The 13,533-nt window shown below is 33.8% G+C and overlaps 2 protein-coding genes and 1 pseudogene across 3 annotated transcripts; 2 read left to right on the forward strand and 1 right to left on the reverse strand.

Moving 5' to 3' along the window:
- The first annotated feature begins 6,841 nt into the window (after window positions 1-6,841).
- On the forward strand, window positions 6,842-7,279 carry LOC145957545 (secreted RxLR effector protein 161 pseudogene; annotated as a pseudogene).
- A 1,425-nt stretch (window positions 7,280-8,704) lies between these two features.
- Window positions 8,705-10,766, forward strand: LOC109806244 (uncharacterized). Its single transcript, XM_083073823.1, has 3 exons — window positions 8,705-8,805; window positions 8,892-9,607; window positions 9,649-10,766. The coding sequence occupies exons 1-3, from the start codon at window positions 8,705-8,707 to the stop codon at window positions 10,764-10,766; spliced, it is 1,935 nt and encodes a 644-aa protein (XP_082929949.1).
- Window positions 10,767-12,394: 1,628 nt separating this feature from the next.
- LOC145956986 (putative protein phosphatase 2C 15) lies at window positions 12,395-13,533 on the reverse strand. 2 transcript variants are annotated; one of them, XM_083073211.1, is made up of 4 exons: window positions 13,426-13,533; window positions 12,970-13,120; window positions 12,822-12,850; window positions 12,395-12,541 (listed from the first exon to the last, which is right to left on the reverse strand). In XM_083073211.1, exons 1-4 carry the CDS (start codon window positions 13,453-13,455, stop codon window positions 12,410-12,412), a joined length of 342 nt encoding a protein of 113 aa, XP_082929337.1. In that variant the 5' UTR covers window positions 13,456-13,533; the 3' UTR covers window positions 12,395-12,409. The 2 variants fall into 2 exon arrangements, 1 of the variants encoding a protein (XP_082929337.1); XR_014433442.1 differs by having other exon boundaries at window positions 12,527-12,541; window positions 12,786-12,850.

Raw genomic sequence — 13,533 nt, forward strand, 5'->3', positions numbered from 1 at the left:
AAATTACAAACTACACCCCTGAGATGCACATAAATATTAAAATAATAATATGGGATAGTAACAAAATTTTATTATTCTTCTTACTTTATAAACAAAATTTTGGTTTGTGGGATAGTTACTTTTTTTTCATATACATGTATCTTAGTGTAGTCCTATCAGAATTACTCTTCTAAATTAAGTTGCTCTAGTATACGAAACATGTGTAAGCTTGTTTTACTTTATTTTAACTAACACTGCATTTAAATTTACCTAACATGTAACTCTGTATATTAAATATTTTCAAAATTGCGCATTTATAAAATAATTATTCTCTAATGTATACAAATTTAACATGGCAAGGAAAAAAAAAATATCATTTTAATAATATTTTATGTATTTAGTCACTCCAATTGAACTAATTTATGCACATATGATGTTATTATTGATGATATTAATATAATAATTTCATCACAGATTAATTAATTTATACCAAAATTTTATTTAGAGAATAACCTCTCCCACTATATCATGTTCTACGTGGTGGATCAAATACAAATTATTTTATAAGAAAATAAAATTAATAATATATAAAAATATATGTGAAAATAAAGACAAAAAGCATTAAGATAATAAGTTTTTAATATATCTAATTAAATAAGTTATATATCCTACAACTAAAAATATAAAATTTGACAAGGAATGGATTAAAAAATATAAAAGTAGGGAGCAAGATACAAAAATCAAGATATTTATTTATAATTTCATTGAAGTGAAAGGATGTATATACAGACCCTAAACTACAAATAGGTCGGGTAGTACATATATAGAAATCAAATTGTGATTGCATGCTTAATAGGTTAGGTTATGTACCAACTATATATCATATGTATAAAAGGCCGTTTACATAGATTAAAAGATGCATTTTACGTGAGCGTAAACTTTCTACATCGGTTACACATTAACAATGTTGAACTATAGGGAAAAAAAAGAAAAATCATAGTAGCAACACACCTCCTCACAACACCCCCCCCCCCTCCCCTCCCCTAAGTCCCCTTGCACCACTTTCCTTTGTCTCCCACTCCCTCGTGCATGTCCCCTTGCATCACTCCTTTCCTCTTCCCCTATTCACGACACACTAACTTCCCTACTTCCCAACACGTCATGTTCTCCTCTTCCCTCACCCCTGACCAACATAATTAGGATGTATTAGTACAAAAATGACTTTTAAAATTGAGGTTTTAAAATCGATCATAAGGTAGCCGATTTTAAAAGTGACGCGGTGGCAATTTTATAAATAATGGCACTACTTTTAAAATCGGCTCTTGAATAACCGATTTTAAAAGTGCCACTTTTAAAATAGACTTTTGAAGAACCGATTTTGTATGTAGTTTTTAAAATCGGTTCTTAAATAGCCAATTTTAAAATCGACTATTGAAGAGCCGATTTTAAAAGTAGCATCAGAGACTTAATCTACGCTCTACACTCTCATTCTCTTCCTAGCTCCATTCTCTAATATTTGGCTTCAATAGTGCATATATTATTCTCTTTACTCTCTCGGGCTCTCATCTAAAGTGTGCAGCTTCTCATTTTCTTGGAAGAATACAATAACAAGGTAACATTCTCTTCTCATGTCTCTTATTTCGTTGTTGTTGGGCGAATTTTGAGTCTGGAACGACCCGTTCTACTTGCAAAACGGCCCGTGTTGCATGCAGAACGGCCCGTTCTGCAAACAAAATAGCCCGTTTTGCAAGTAGAACGGGCCGTTCTAGGGCCATTCCAGACTAAAGTTTTAGGCATTTTTCAGATTCCAGAACGGCCTGTTCCAGTTTAGGAACGGCCTATTCCAAAGTGTGCACCTTTATAATTTCTTTTTTGACTCACCATTGCTTTATATAGACAAATTAGGTACCCAACTTAGAAAATTAGACCCCTTGTATATATATGTTATATATTTGTATTTTATTAATAATTTGTGATATAATTAATGTCTACCTAGTAATTTAGTATTTAGAAAAATTAGGTGCTTTATTTGATGTTATATTTATGCACATATTGAGTGAATCTTAGTTTCCCATTCGAAATTTAATACAAATGATTAAAATAGTGAGATTAACATGTTAGAAATTTTATTTCTAATAATTATTGTGGGTTATATATATTATTTGTAGTATTTATATTAGTTATTTACATTTGGTTGGGCTCAATAAAAGTGATCTAATTTTAGTGAGCCTTTAGACTGCCAACAGAAAAAACTGATATGGGCCTAAATAAGTGGAAACCAGATTTGGCCCGTTAGGGGTTAATGGGAACCCTAATAGGTTTAAAATCATAAAGATGGTCATGGTCCCCAATATGTCAAATTAGAAACACACGTCTCTTTGTCTCCCCATCAGAAGAGTAACATCAAGTCCCATCAAGGAATCCAGTGATTTGGCTAAGGAAGATCATTGTACCAAAAGACTATTCCGCTGCAACCTTTTGATCAACGTCAATGGATACAGGTACGTATTATTATCATTAACTCTGTAATCTGAGACAAAGGTTCTTAATATTGATTCATGAAAAATTTCTATTTGGCTTAAGAAATTTATCCCAACAAGTGGTATCAGAGTCGCCGTTGTTATTAGGTTATGGGGTTCTAAAGTGTATTGTTACAATTTTTTTTCTCTCTTCATTGATAATACGTGTATTTGAATGCGTTGGTCTTTTTTTTTGCTTCAATTTGGTTTAATTGATTATACGGATAAAGAGATCGATTAAAAATTGAATTTTTATTAAAGAGAATTTTTGTGAAATTGTATAATTTTCTGTGAATGTTATAAATTTGTATATGTAACAATTTTGCAATGATCCTGAAGACATTGTCAAATGTAGAAATTTTTTGAATTTTTAATTTTCTCAACGGAAGTGAGTTAATTGTGCAAAAATGAAATAAAGGAATATTTTCTCACCAGAAGTGAGTTAATTGTGCAACAATGCAATAAAGAAATATTTTTCTCACCAGAAGTGAGTTAATTGTGCAAAAATGCAATAAAGGAATATTTTCTCACCAGAAGTGAGTTAATTGTGCAACAATGAAATAAAAGAATATTTTTCTCACCGGAAGTGGAAAAAATAATATTGTGTTTGATCCTTTGAGTACCACCAGAAGTGGGATTTTTTTTGTTTTTTTTGTCAAAATCATTGTTGTTATATTATATGATTAATATACGATTTTTTTTTAATAGCATTCGCGTAAGAATTATTTTCTTAAAATTTGATTGATATTATGTTCAAATTTAAATTGATATTTTTTTTATATATCAAATTTGAGTGCGAATGTTGACAGATTATAAAATCTCTTTATTAATTAATTTGTCTGATAATTTTTTAATTAAATAAAATGATGTAATATATTGTCAAAGCAATCCCTATTATAGAAGTTAATTTGATTAAAAAAATTATAATAGATGTTAGTATGAGATTATTTATGCGATTTGTGCTCATCCCAAAGGAAGACACAATTTAGCCAAATAATAACATGTCTGTGATGATAAATATGTGACAATTATAAAGTTACAATCATGTGAATAATAGTCGGTCCAAAGAAAGGCTATTATTTGACAGAATTAATTGTCAATATTTGATCGTTGCACTGAGAGTACCACTAACAAGTTAATTTGTATGTCCAAATACAAAGAATTAATGTTATGTTCAGTATCTTGTAATGGGTCTATTATGTAAATAATCTGCATGTTTTATTTATTTTATTTTACTGTGAGCATGTAATTAAATTAAATTTTTTTATGTTCTATTACAGTTGTTGTTGCTAGTGTTGTTAACTTATCTGCTCAAATTAATTGTATACCTATGCTTAATGGGACAAACTTTAAGGCCTGAAAGGAAGCAGTTGAGATAATTCTTGGCTGCATGGATCTTGATCTTGCACTTCGGGCTGAGAAACCCACTCCAAATCCGGAAAACCCGGATGAGGATAAGGCTGAAAAGTGGGAACGCTCAAACCGAATGTGTTTGATGATCATGAAGCGATCTGTTCCATAAGTTTTTCGGGGCTCTATTTCTGAGAGCCACAATGCTAAAGGTTTCCTTGATGCCGTTGAGCAGTATTTCACCAGTAATGAGAAAGCTGATGCAAGCAGTTTGCTTGCTAAACTTATCTCTATGAGATACAAAGGTAAAGGAAACATAAGAGAGTACATTATGGAAATGTCTAATCTCGCGTCAAAACTAAAAGCATTAAAGTTAGAGCTGTCTGATGACTTGCTCGTGCATCTAGTTTTGATTTCCCTTCCTACACACTTTGGACAATTCAAGGTGAGTTATAATACTCAGAAAGATAAATGGACCTTGAATGAATTGATTTCTCACTGTGTGCAAGAGGAGGAAAGGCAACAAAGAGAAAAGACTGAAAGTGCTCATTTAGCGTCAAGCTCTCAGAGTAGGAAGAGAAAGAATAATAAGGATGTTGTAGAAATGACTTCTCAGCAAAAGAAAGTCAAAAAGGATGAGAACACACCTACTTGCTTCTTCTGCAAAAAGCCTGGGCACATGAAGAAAGAGTGTTCCAAGTACGCCTCTTGGCGTGTAAAGAAAGGTAATTTTCTCTCTTTTGTTTGTTTTGAAGTTAATTTAGCTTTTGTACCACGTGATACTTGGTGGGTAGATTCCGGTGCTACTACTCACATTAGTGTATCCATGCAGGGTTGCCTTTGGAGCCGACCACCAAGTGATAATGAAATATTTATATATGTGGGTGATGGCAACAAGGTCACAGTGGAGGCTATTGGAACACTTAGATTACAGTTAAAAACTGGATTTCATTTGGATTTATTTGAGACTTTTGTTGTACCATCTTTTAGGTAGAATTTAATTTCTATTTCTAGTTTGGACAAATTTGGTTTTTCTTGTTCATTTGGAAATAATAAATTTAGCCTCTATCAAAATTCAAATGTTGTTGGTTCTGGTTCTTTAATTGATAATTTATACTTACTAGATGTAGTTAGTTCCAATAAAGAAAATTTTCACATTGATTCTCGTGGTACGAAGCGTAAAATAAATGAGAACTCAGCCACTTTATGGCATAAGCGTTTAGGCCATATCTCTAAACAGAGAATTCAGAGGCTTGTGTCGTATGAGATTCTTGAACCCTTTGACTTGTCAGACTTTGAGGTTTGCGTTGAATGTATTAAGGGTAAACAAACAAATTCTAGAAAATTAGGTGCCGAAAGGGCTAAGGGCGTTTTGGAATTAATTCACACAGATATTTGTGGACCATTCCCTACGGCATCTTGGAATGGACAACAATATTTCATCACGTTCATAGATGATTATTCAAGGTACGGCTACCTATTTTTAATTCATGAGAAGTCTCAATCCCTAGATGTTTTCAAATCTTTTAAAGCTGAAGTTGAGCTTCAACTTGGAAAGAAAATTAAGGCCGTCAAATCTGATCGTGGTGGTGAATATTACGGTAGATATGATGGATCAGGTGAACAACGTCCAGGGCCTTTTGCGCTTTTCCTAAGGGAATGTGGCATCGTTCCTTAGTATACTATGCTTGGGAAACCAAGCATGAACGGTGTTGCAGAACGTAGAAACAGGACTCTTAAGGATATGGTGAGAAGTATGATAAGTCATTATTCCTTACCAGAGTCATTGTGGGGAGAAGCGCTTAAGATTGCAGTCTACATCCTAAATAGGGTACCAAGTAAAGCAGTTAACAAAACTCCTTATGAGCTATGGACGGGTAAAAGGCCAAGTCTAAAACATTTACACATTTGGGGTTGTCCCGCTGAAGCGCGTCCTTATAGGCCGCATGAAAGCAAGCTGAAGTCAAGGACTGTTAGCTGTTATTTTGTTGGTTATCCTGAACGCTCTCGGGGCTATAAATTTTACAATCCCACTACTAGATCATTCTTTGAGACGGGGAATGCGAGATTCCTTAAGGATGTTGAGTTTGGGAAGGAAGAGAACATAAGAAATGTTGTCTTTGAGGAAAAACCTGTCATTGACAGTGATCAAGTCCTCGTGCCTATTACTATTCCAGTACCTACCCCAGTAATAGGTGACAATCATGGAGTTATTCCTAACATTGTCCCTACACAAGACAATATTGAAGTTCTCCCTCAAATACCTATAGAGAAAGCTCAACAATCTCAAGAAGTGTCATTAAGGAGATCCACTAGAGAAAGGAAAAGTGCAATTCCAGATGATTACATTGTGTTTCTTCAAGAACATGAGGATGGCATTGGTTTAACAGAGGATGATCCAATCAACTTCTGTCAAGCTATGCAAAGTTCTAGCTCTCAAAAGTGGATTGATGCCGTGAAGGATGAGATGAAATCTATGCAAGACAACGATGTCTGGGATCTCGTTGAATTACCTGAAGGTGTGAAACCTATTGGTTGTAAATGGATATTTAAAACCAAGAGGGATTCAAAAGGTAATATTGAGAGATATAAGGCTCGTTTAGTTGCTAAAGGTTTCACTCAAAAGGAAGGCATTGATTACAAATAAACCTTTTCTCCGGTTTCTTCAAATGATTCTTTTAGAATAATAATGGCACTCGTAGCTCATTATGATTTAGAGCTCCATCAGATGGATGTTAAAACTGCGTTTCTAAATGGTGACATTGAAGAAACGATTTATATGATGCAACCAGAAAATTTTGTGTCTGGTGACTCAAAGTCCATGGTATGCAAACTAAAGAAATCCATCTATGGTCTCAAACAAGCTTCCCGTCAATGGTATCACATGTTCCATCAAGTTATTACCTCATATGGTTTTGAGGCAAATATAGTTGATGGTTGTGTTTATCATAAGTTTAGTGGGAGTTTTGGGCAGATACTTAAGTAATCCTGGGATGCAACATTGGAAAGCAGTAAAGCGTGTAATGCGCTATTTGAAGAGAACAAAAGGATATATGCTCACTTATCAGAAGTCTGACAGTTTAGAGATCATTGGATACTCAGACTCTGATTCTGCCGGATGTCAAGACAGTAAACGCTCCACATCTAGATACATCTTTATGTTGGCTGGAGGAGCTATCTCTTGGAAGTCTGTTAAACAGACTAGTATAGCTTCATCAACCATGACTGTGGAGTTCATTGCTTGTTTTGAGGCATCCAATCATGGGATATGGCTGCGAAATTTTATCACTAATTTACGTGTGGTTAATGGCATTGAAAGGCCATTAAAAATCTATTGTGATAATAACTTTGCAGTTCTTTATTCCAATAACAATAGGAGTACAACCAAGTCAAAATTCATTGATATAAAGTTTCTGGTTGTTAAGGAATGAGTTTAGAATAAGCAAATTTTTATAGAACATATAGGGACTAATTTTATGCTAGCTGATCCACTTACTAAGGGTTTGGTGCCTAAAGTCTTTCATGAGCACACTGCTCATATGGGTGTAATTCCTTATAGTACCTTAGTTTAGTGGGAGTCTCATTTATGTTTTGTGTCTTCTTTATTTTTTTTTATTTTTCCAGATATTTGTGTTATTTGGATTTTCTACAGAAATAAAGTTGATGTTCATAATTTTATTCTGAGCTTGTTTTTGTGCAATATATATATATTGCGTTTTGAATGGATCTCTATAAAGAATAAAGTTTGGACCAGTTGGAAATAGACATGATTAAGATCACGTTGCATGTAATTTCCATGCCACTTATCTATATTTGATCTATGTCATTGAGTGCATACAATTGTGGTGATCATTGTGGTTTAGTCACATTAGATAATGATGAAAGCTGCAGTGGTTCCTTGTTATTGTATGAGATGGACCAGATTGTTTAAGGGGAGTCTAAAAGTAAATAGCATAGGTTGCGCGCCTAAAGAATTTTGTGATATAAATATTTAAATGAATATGAAGCCCAAGTGGGAGATTGTTAGAAATTTTATTTCTAATAATTATTGTGGGCTATATATATTATTTGTAGTATTTATATTAGTTATTTACATTTGGTTGGGCTCAATAAAAGTGATCTAATTTTAGTGAGCCTTTAGACTGCCAACAGGAAAAACTGATATGGGCCCAAATAAGTGGAAATCAGATTTGGCCCGTTAGGGGTTAATGGGAACCCTAATAGGTTTAAAATCATAAAGATGGTCATGGTCCCCAATATGTCAAATTAGAAACACACGTCTATTTGTCTCCCCATCAGAAGAGTAACATCAAGTCCCATCAAGGAATCCAGTGATTTGGCTGAGGAAGATCATTGCACCAAAAGACTATTCCGCTGCAACCTTCTGATCAACGTCAATGGATACAGGTACGTATTATTATCATTAACTCTGTAATCTGAGACAACGGTTCTTAATATTGATTAATGGAAATTTTCTATTTGGCTTAAGAAATTTATCCCAACATAACATTCATGGTCTATGTTTTTTTTAATGAAGAACAAAAGTTATGGATAAAAGTTGGTTATTGAATCGAAGTTGGATACATGCATCATGTATAAGTGATGAGTATGAGACTGGAGTAGAATATTTTATTGAATGTAATACGAAATGTTAATGATGATATGAATGGAAGGTTTTTTGTCCTTGTGTTAATTGTTGTAATGCGACTCGCCTAGAACTTGATGTTATAAGAGAACATCTTTTGTGTGATGGATTTCTTAAGAATTATACACGTTGGATATGACATGGTGAAAATGTTGACATTCAAAGTGTATCAGTCGAAACTCAAACTCAAACATTTACACACGAGATAGATATGGATGATCGGTTAGAGGAGATGCTTCGTGATGTGGGTCCAGAATCATTCAAGCGTGCACATATGTATGAAACTATGTGCAACGATTTGGAGAAGCCGTTGTATCCAAACTGTACAAAATTCACAAGACTTTCAACGATATTAAGATTGTTCAATTTGAAGGCAAGAAATGGATGGGGTGATAAAGCTTCACAGAATTGTTAGAGCTACTGAAAGAAATGCTTCCAGAGGGTAACACATTGCCTAATCGTAACTACGAGGCAAAAAAGGTGTTGTGTCCTATGGGTTTGGAGTATAAGAAGATACATGCGTGCCCAAATGACTGTATGTTATATCATGGTGAGTTTGAAGGGTTGCATCAATGTCCAAGATGTGGGTTGTCACGATATAAAAAGAAACAAGATGATTCTGATTATGATGTGAGCACTAAGGGTCCTCCAGTGAAGATTTTATGGTATTTTCCAATTGTTTCGAGATTAAAACATTTGTTTGCTAATGCAGATGACGCAAAGCTAATGAGATGGCATGAAGATGAAAGGAAGTGTGATGGAAGTCTTAGGCATCCAACAGATTGTTTGCAATGGAAAAAAATTGATTCTATGTTTCCAAATTTTGGCAAGGAGCCAAGAAATGTGAGGCTTGGACTAGCTACGGATGGAATGAATCCGTTTGGTAACTTAAGTACTAATCATAGTTCATGGCCTATTTTGTTGACAATTTACAATTTACCTCCGTGGTTGTGCATGAAACGCAAATATTTAATGCTAACTATGATGATTTCTGGTCCAAGGCAACCAGGAAACGACATTGATGTTTATTTAAGTCCATTGGTGGAAGACTTAAAGATGTTGTGGGAAGAGGAAATTGATATGTTTGACGGGTATTCAGATGAATATTGTTCAGGTTGCGTGTCATGTTGTTCTGCACAATCAATGACTTTCCAGCATATGGAAACTTTTGCGGCTATAGTGTTAAGGGGCATAAAGCTTGCCCTATATGTGAAGAGGACACTTGTTACCATCAACTACTTAATTGGAAGAAGACAGTTTACCTTGGCCATCGAAGATTTCTTAAACCTAATCATCCATATCGAAGGTTAAAAAAAGCTTTTAATGGATTTCAAGGATATGACAGTGCTCCTACTGCATTAACTGGTGAGCAAGTTTATGAACGGGTGAAGAATTTAAATATGACACTTGGAAATAAGGGAAAACAACCCAAAGAAAGAAGCATATGGAAGAAGAGGTCGATATTATTTAATCTTCCATACTGGAAAGTTCTTGATGTTAGATATTGCATTGATGTCATGCATGTTGAGAAAAATGTATGTGATAGTGTAATTGGCACACTTCTCAATATTCAAGGCAAGACAAAAGATGGACTCAACTCTCGTCTAGATTTGCAACTCATGGGAATACAACAACAATTGTATCCACAACCTAAGGGTAAGCGAACATATTTGCCCCCAGCATGTCACACATTGTCAAAAAAGGAGAAAACAAGTTTTTGTGAGTGCTTACATGGTGTCAAAGTGCCGCATGGTTACTCTTCTAATGTAAAAAGTCTAGTATCAATGAAAGATTTGAAATTAGTTGGCTTGAAGTCTCATGATTGTCATGTACTAATGCAACAACTTCTTCCTGTCACGATATGTGACGTTTTACCTAAAAATGTGAGACAAGTCATAACTAGGCTTTGCTTGTTTTTCAATGGCATATGCAGCAAAGTAATTGATCCACATAAGTTAGATGAGTTGGAAAATGAAGTTGTTCTAATATTGTGTCAATTGGTGATGTATTTTCCTCCTTCTTTTTTTGACATTATGGTTCACTTAATCATCCAATTGGTCAGAGAGGTTAGGTTGTGTGGTCCTGTCTTTTTGAGATGGATGTACCTAATTAAGCGATACATGAAGATATTAAAAGGGTATGTGAAGAACCAACATCGTCCAGAAGCATCCATTATAGAAAGGTATATTGCAGAGGAAGCAATTAAGTTTTGTTCTGAATACATGTCCCAAGTTGAATCAATAGGCATTCCTAAGACTCGTCATGAGGAATGAATTGCTGGGAAGGGTACGATAGGCACAAAAATTGAAGAGCATGCCACGAGAAGAAGTGCTTCAAGCACATTTGTATATATTGAACAACACCAATGAGGTTCTTCCTTATTTAAATGCCCATAAAGACTTAGTGAAGACAAACAACCCTCGAATGCCTGAAAAATGGGTGTTGAATGAGCATAACAAGACTTTCACCGAGTGGTTCAAAAAGAATGTTGGGACAGATTTAAATGTTTTTGAAACTTTACAACGCCTAGCTCAAGGACCTAACTTTGATGTGTTTACTTTTTGTGGATATGACATTAACAATTACTCATTTTATACAAAGGCATGACAAAAGTATCATGCAAAATAGTGGGATTATGATAGTTGCTCAATCTATACATTTCTCAACCAAAAATGATAAGAACCCTATCAAAGCGTCCATGTGCTATTTTGGAGTTATTGAAGACATATGGGAGGTCGATTACGGTCCATTCCGAGTACCTGTATTTAAATGCAAATGGGTTGATAGTAATAGTGGTGTCAAAATTGATGAATTTGTAAGTTACTTTGATTACATATATGGTTGACATTTACCAACTATTGTGATTTGTATGTAAATTGGTCTATTAAAAACATATGAATTGTCTGGTATTTTATTAATTTGCAGGTTTTGTTCAGGGATCCTCCTAAAATTAGTCAAATATTTTAAAAAAATTAACCACTTTTAACATCGATCATGGCATGACCGATATTAAAAGTCTTACTTTTAACATCGGTCAATGTTGACTGATTTTAAAAGTCTCACTTTTAACATCGGTCAGCGATCGATGTTAAAAGTCTCACTTTTTAAAATCGTCTCTTTTAAAATTGGTCAAAGAACCAATTTTAAAAATAAAAAATGACCAATTTTAAAAATATTTTTTCCACTAGTAATGAACAAATGAACCTCTGTTTAAGAATACTTGCGAATAATTTTTTTTATTAATTTTAAATGGATAACGAGTACTTCCATAATAATGGAATAAGAATCCACAATAAGTTATTCACAACTGCTTGCACTTTAAAAAATATTAAAAGTATTCATCATTATATATAAAATAATTTAGTTTTGATTTATTTTTAAGCTAAATATATGTATCATATTTTTTTATAAATATGTTACAAAATTAGTTTTTAATATAATATATTTTTTTAAATTAGTTATTTTTTATTTTATTTTATTTCTTATTTTTTATTTAAAATTATACATTTCATCAAATATTTATAAATATCCATAGATATTAATATTAATATATATATATATATCACTACAAAAAAAATGTGTGATTTGTAGCGGCTATTTTGGCAGTTTCTGGCTGTTAAAAACCGCCACAAATTGCATTACCGGTGTCGTTAATAACCGCCGGATCTACGGTCGCCAAAAATCGTTTGTGGCGGATATTTTGTAAACGCTGGTTTTGAGCGCCAGAAAATTCAATCTCTTTCTGGCGGTCTGAAACCGCCAAAAAATACGTTTTGGTTTGACTTTTTGACATTTTCTAGCGGTCTAAAACCGCCACAAAACTGCATTTCTGTTTGACTTGTTCATCATTTTCTGGCGGTTTTAAACCGCCACAAAATTCATTGTAATTCCACCCAATGCGAAATTTCTGACGATTTTAAAACCTCCTCAAAATTATTATTTTTACGTTTACATTTTCTGGTGGTTTTAGATTGCCAACAAATACATTATTTAGAAGATTCTCCTTGGCATAAATAGCAGCAGCAGATCCATTGTGTCCATCAAATAGCTGTAAAACTTTTGAATCAGAAAATGCAACCAGGAAAAAAAAAACAAGAAATGAAAAATTGTTTCATTAGCTATGAATTTGACAACAAAATCTGTAACTATTACTTCGGTAGCATGCAAGGGGGAAAAACAGAGCAAAGGGCATTTTTTGTTGTTGTTACTTGACCATATTAAAACCCTCAGAAAATCTAGGTTCTCCAATATTTTCCTTGGTTCTAACCATTATAACCCTACAAGTGTCTTACATTATAATGTGTACTTTACTACTGAGGGATGCTTACACAATTGAAGATGGTTGGAGCACCAGGCCCTGCATTGTGAAAGAAAACAGAGTTACCATGGCAATCCAATTAAGAAAAAGAAACGAAGAAGCACAACTCATCATAATTGAAACACGTCACCCTTTTCCGCCAATTTCTTGGCTCTCACCTATCTCAAGGTCATGCCACAGGTGTGCAGCAACAGATCTCCGGGTCATGGATGAAATAATCCTCTCATTAAGAGGAGGATGTGAGGAATGATGAGAGATGGGAACATTTTTTGGAGTCTCATTGGTTGGAGCCGCATTTGCATTTGCAGCCTGAAATAGTCATCAATAATAGAATGGCTTAACACAATTTCTTAATCTCAACTATATATATATATTATATACACCTAAAGATAAAAAATAATTTTCCAATTTAACCTTTCTGGGATAATCAAAAACACCTTATCTAAAAACTAATATTATAATGATATCACCCACTTGACGTGCGAACAAGCCACAAATGACAAAACTAAAATCTTAATAATATTATATAGATATGGATGCCCCGAGTTTCTTTTTCCAATCTAATTTAATAAACAAAGCAAAGTCACAAATGTGATATTGTTTGCAGTAATTACAGTTTCGGTATCCATCTCGATCTCAACCATGACAAGTGGCCCTTCTGAAACAGTAAATAAAATAAACCTGCTATTCAAAGAGCATCAACCACACTTCTTATTCATATA

Source organism: Cajanus cajan, chromosome 4 (assembly GCF_000230855.2).
Source record: "Cajanus cajan strain Asha chromosome 4, NIPB_CcT2T_4, whole genome shotgun sequence".
NCBI classification, from domain to species: Eukaryota; Viridiplantae; Streptophyta; class Magnoliopsida; order Fabales; family Fabaceae; genus Cajanus; species Cajanus cajan.

Excerpts from the sequence above, each read along its gene's own strand:
- LOC109806244 (XM_083073823.1), top strand. The coding sequence starts at position 8,705 with ATGGATGATCGGTTAGAGGAGATGCTTCGTGATGTGGGTCCAGAATCA. Across the intron at positions 8,806-8,891 it reads AACGATTTGGAGAAGCCGTT|CTTCACAGAATTGTTAGAGC; the intron begins GTATCCAAACTG and ends GGGGTGATAAAG. Across the intron at positions 9,608-9,648 it reads TTCAGATGAATATTGTTCAG|CATATGGAAACTTTTGCGGC; the intron begins GTTGCGTGTCAT and ends ATGACTTTCCAG.
- LOC145956986 (XM_083073211.1), bottom strand. The coding sequence starts at position 13,455 with ATGGTTGAGATCGAGATGGATACCGAAACT. Across the intron at positions 13,121-13,425 it reads TCGAGATGGATACCGAAACT|GCTGCAAATGCAAATGCGGC; the intron begins GTAATTACTGCA and ends TGACTATTTCAG. Across the intron at positions 12,851-12,969 it reads GTGGCATGACCTTGAGATAG|GGCCTGGTGCTCCAACCATC; the intron begins GTGAGAGCCAAG and ends TTCACAATGCAG.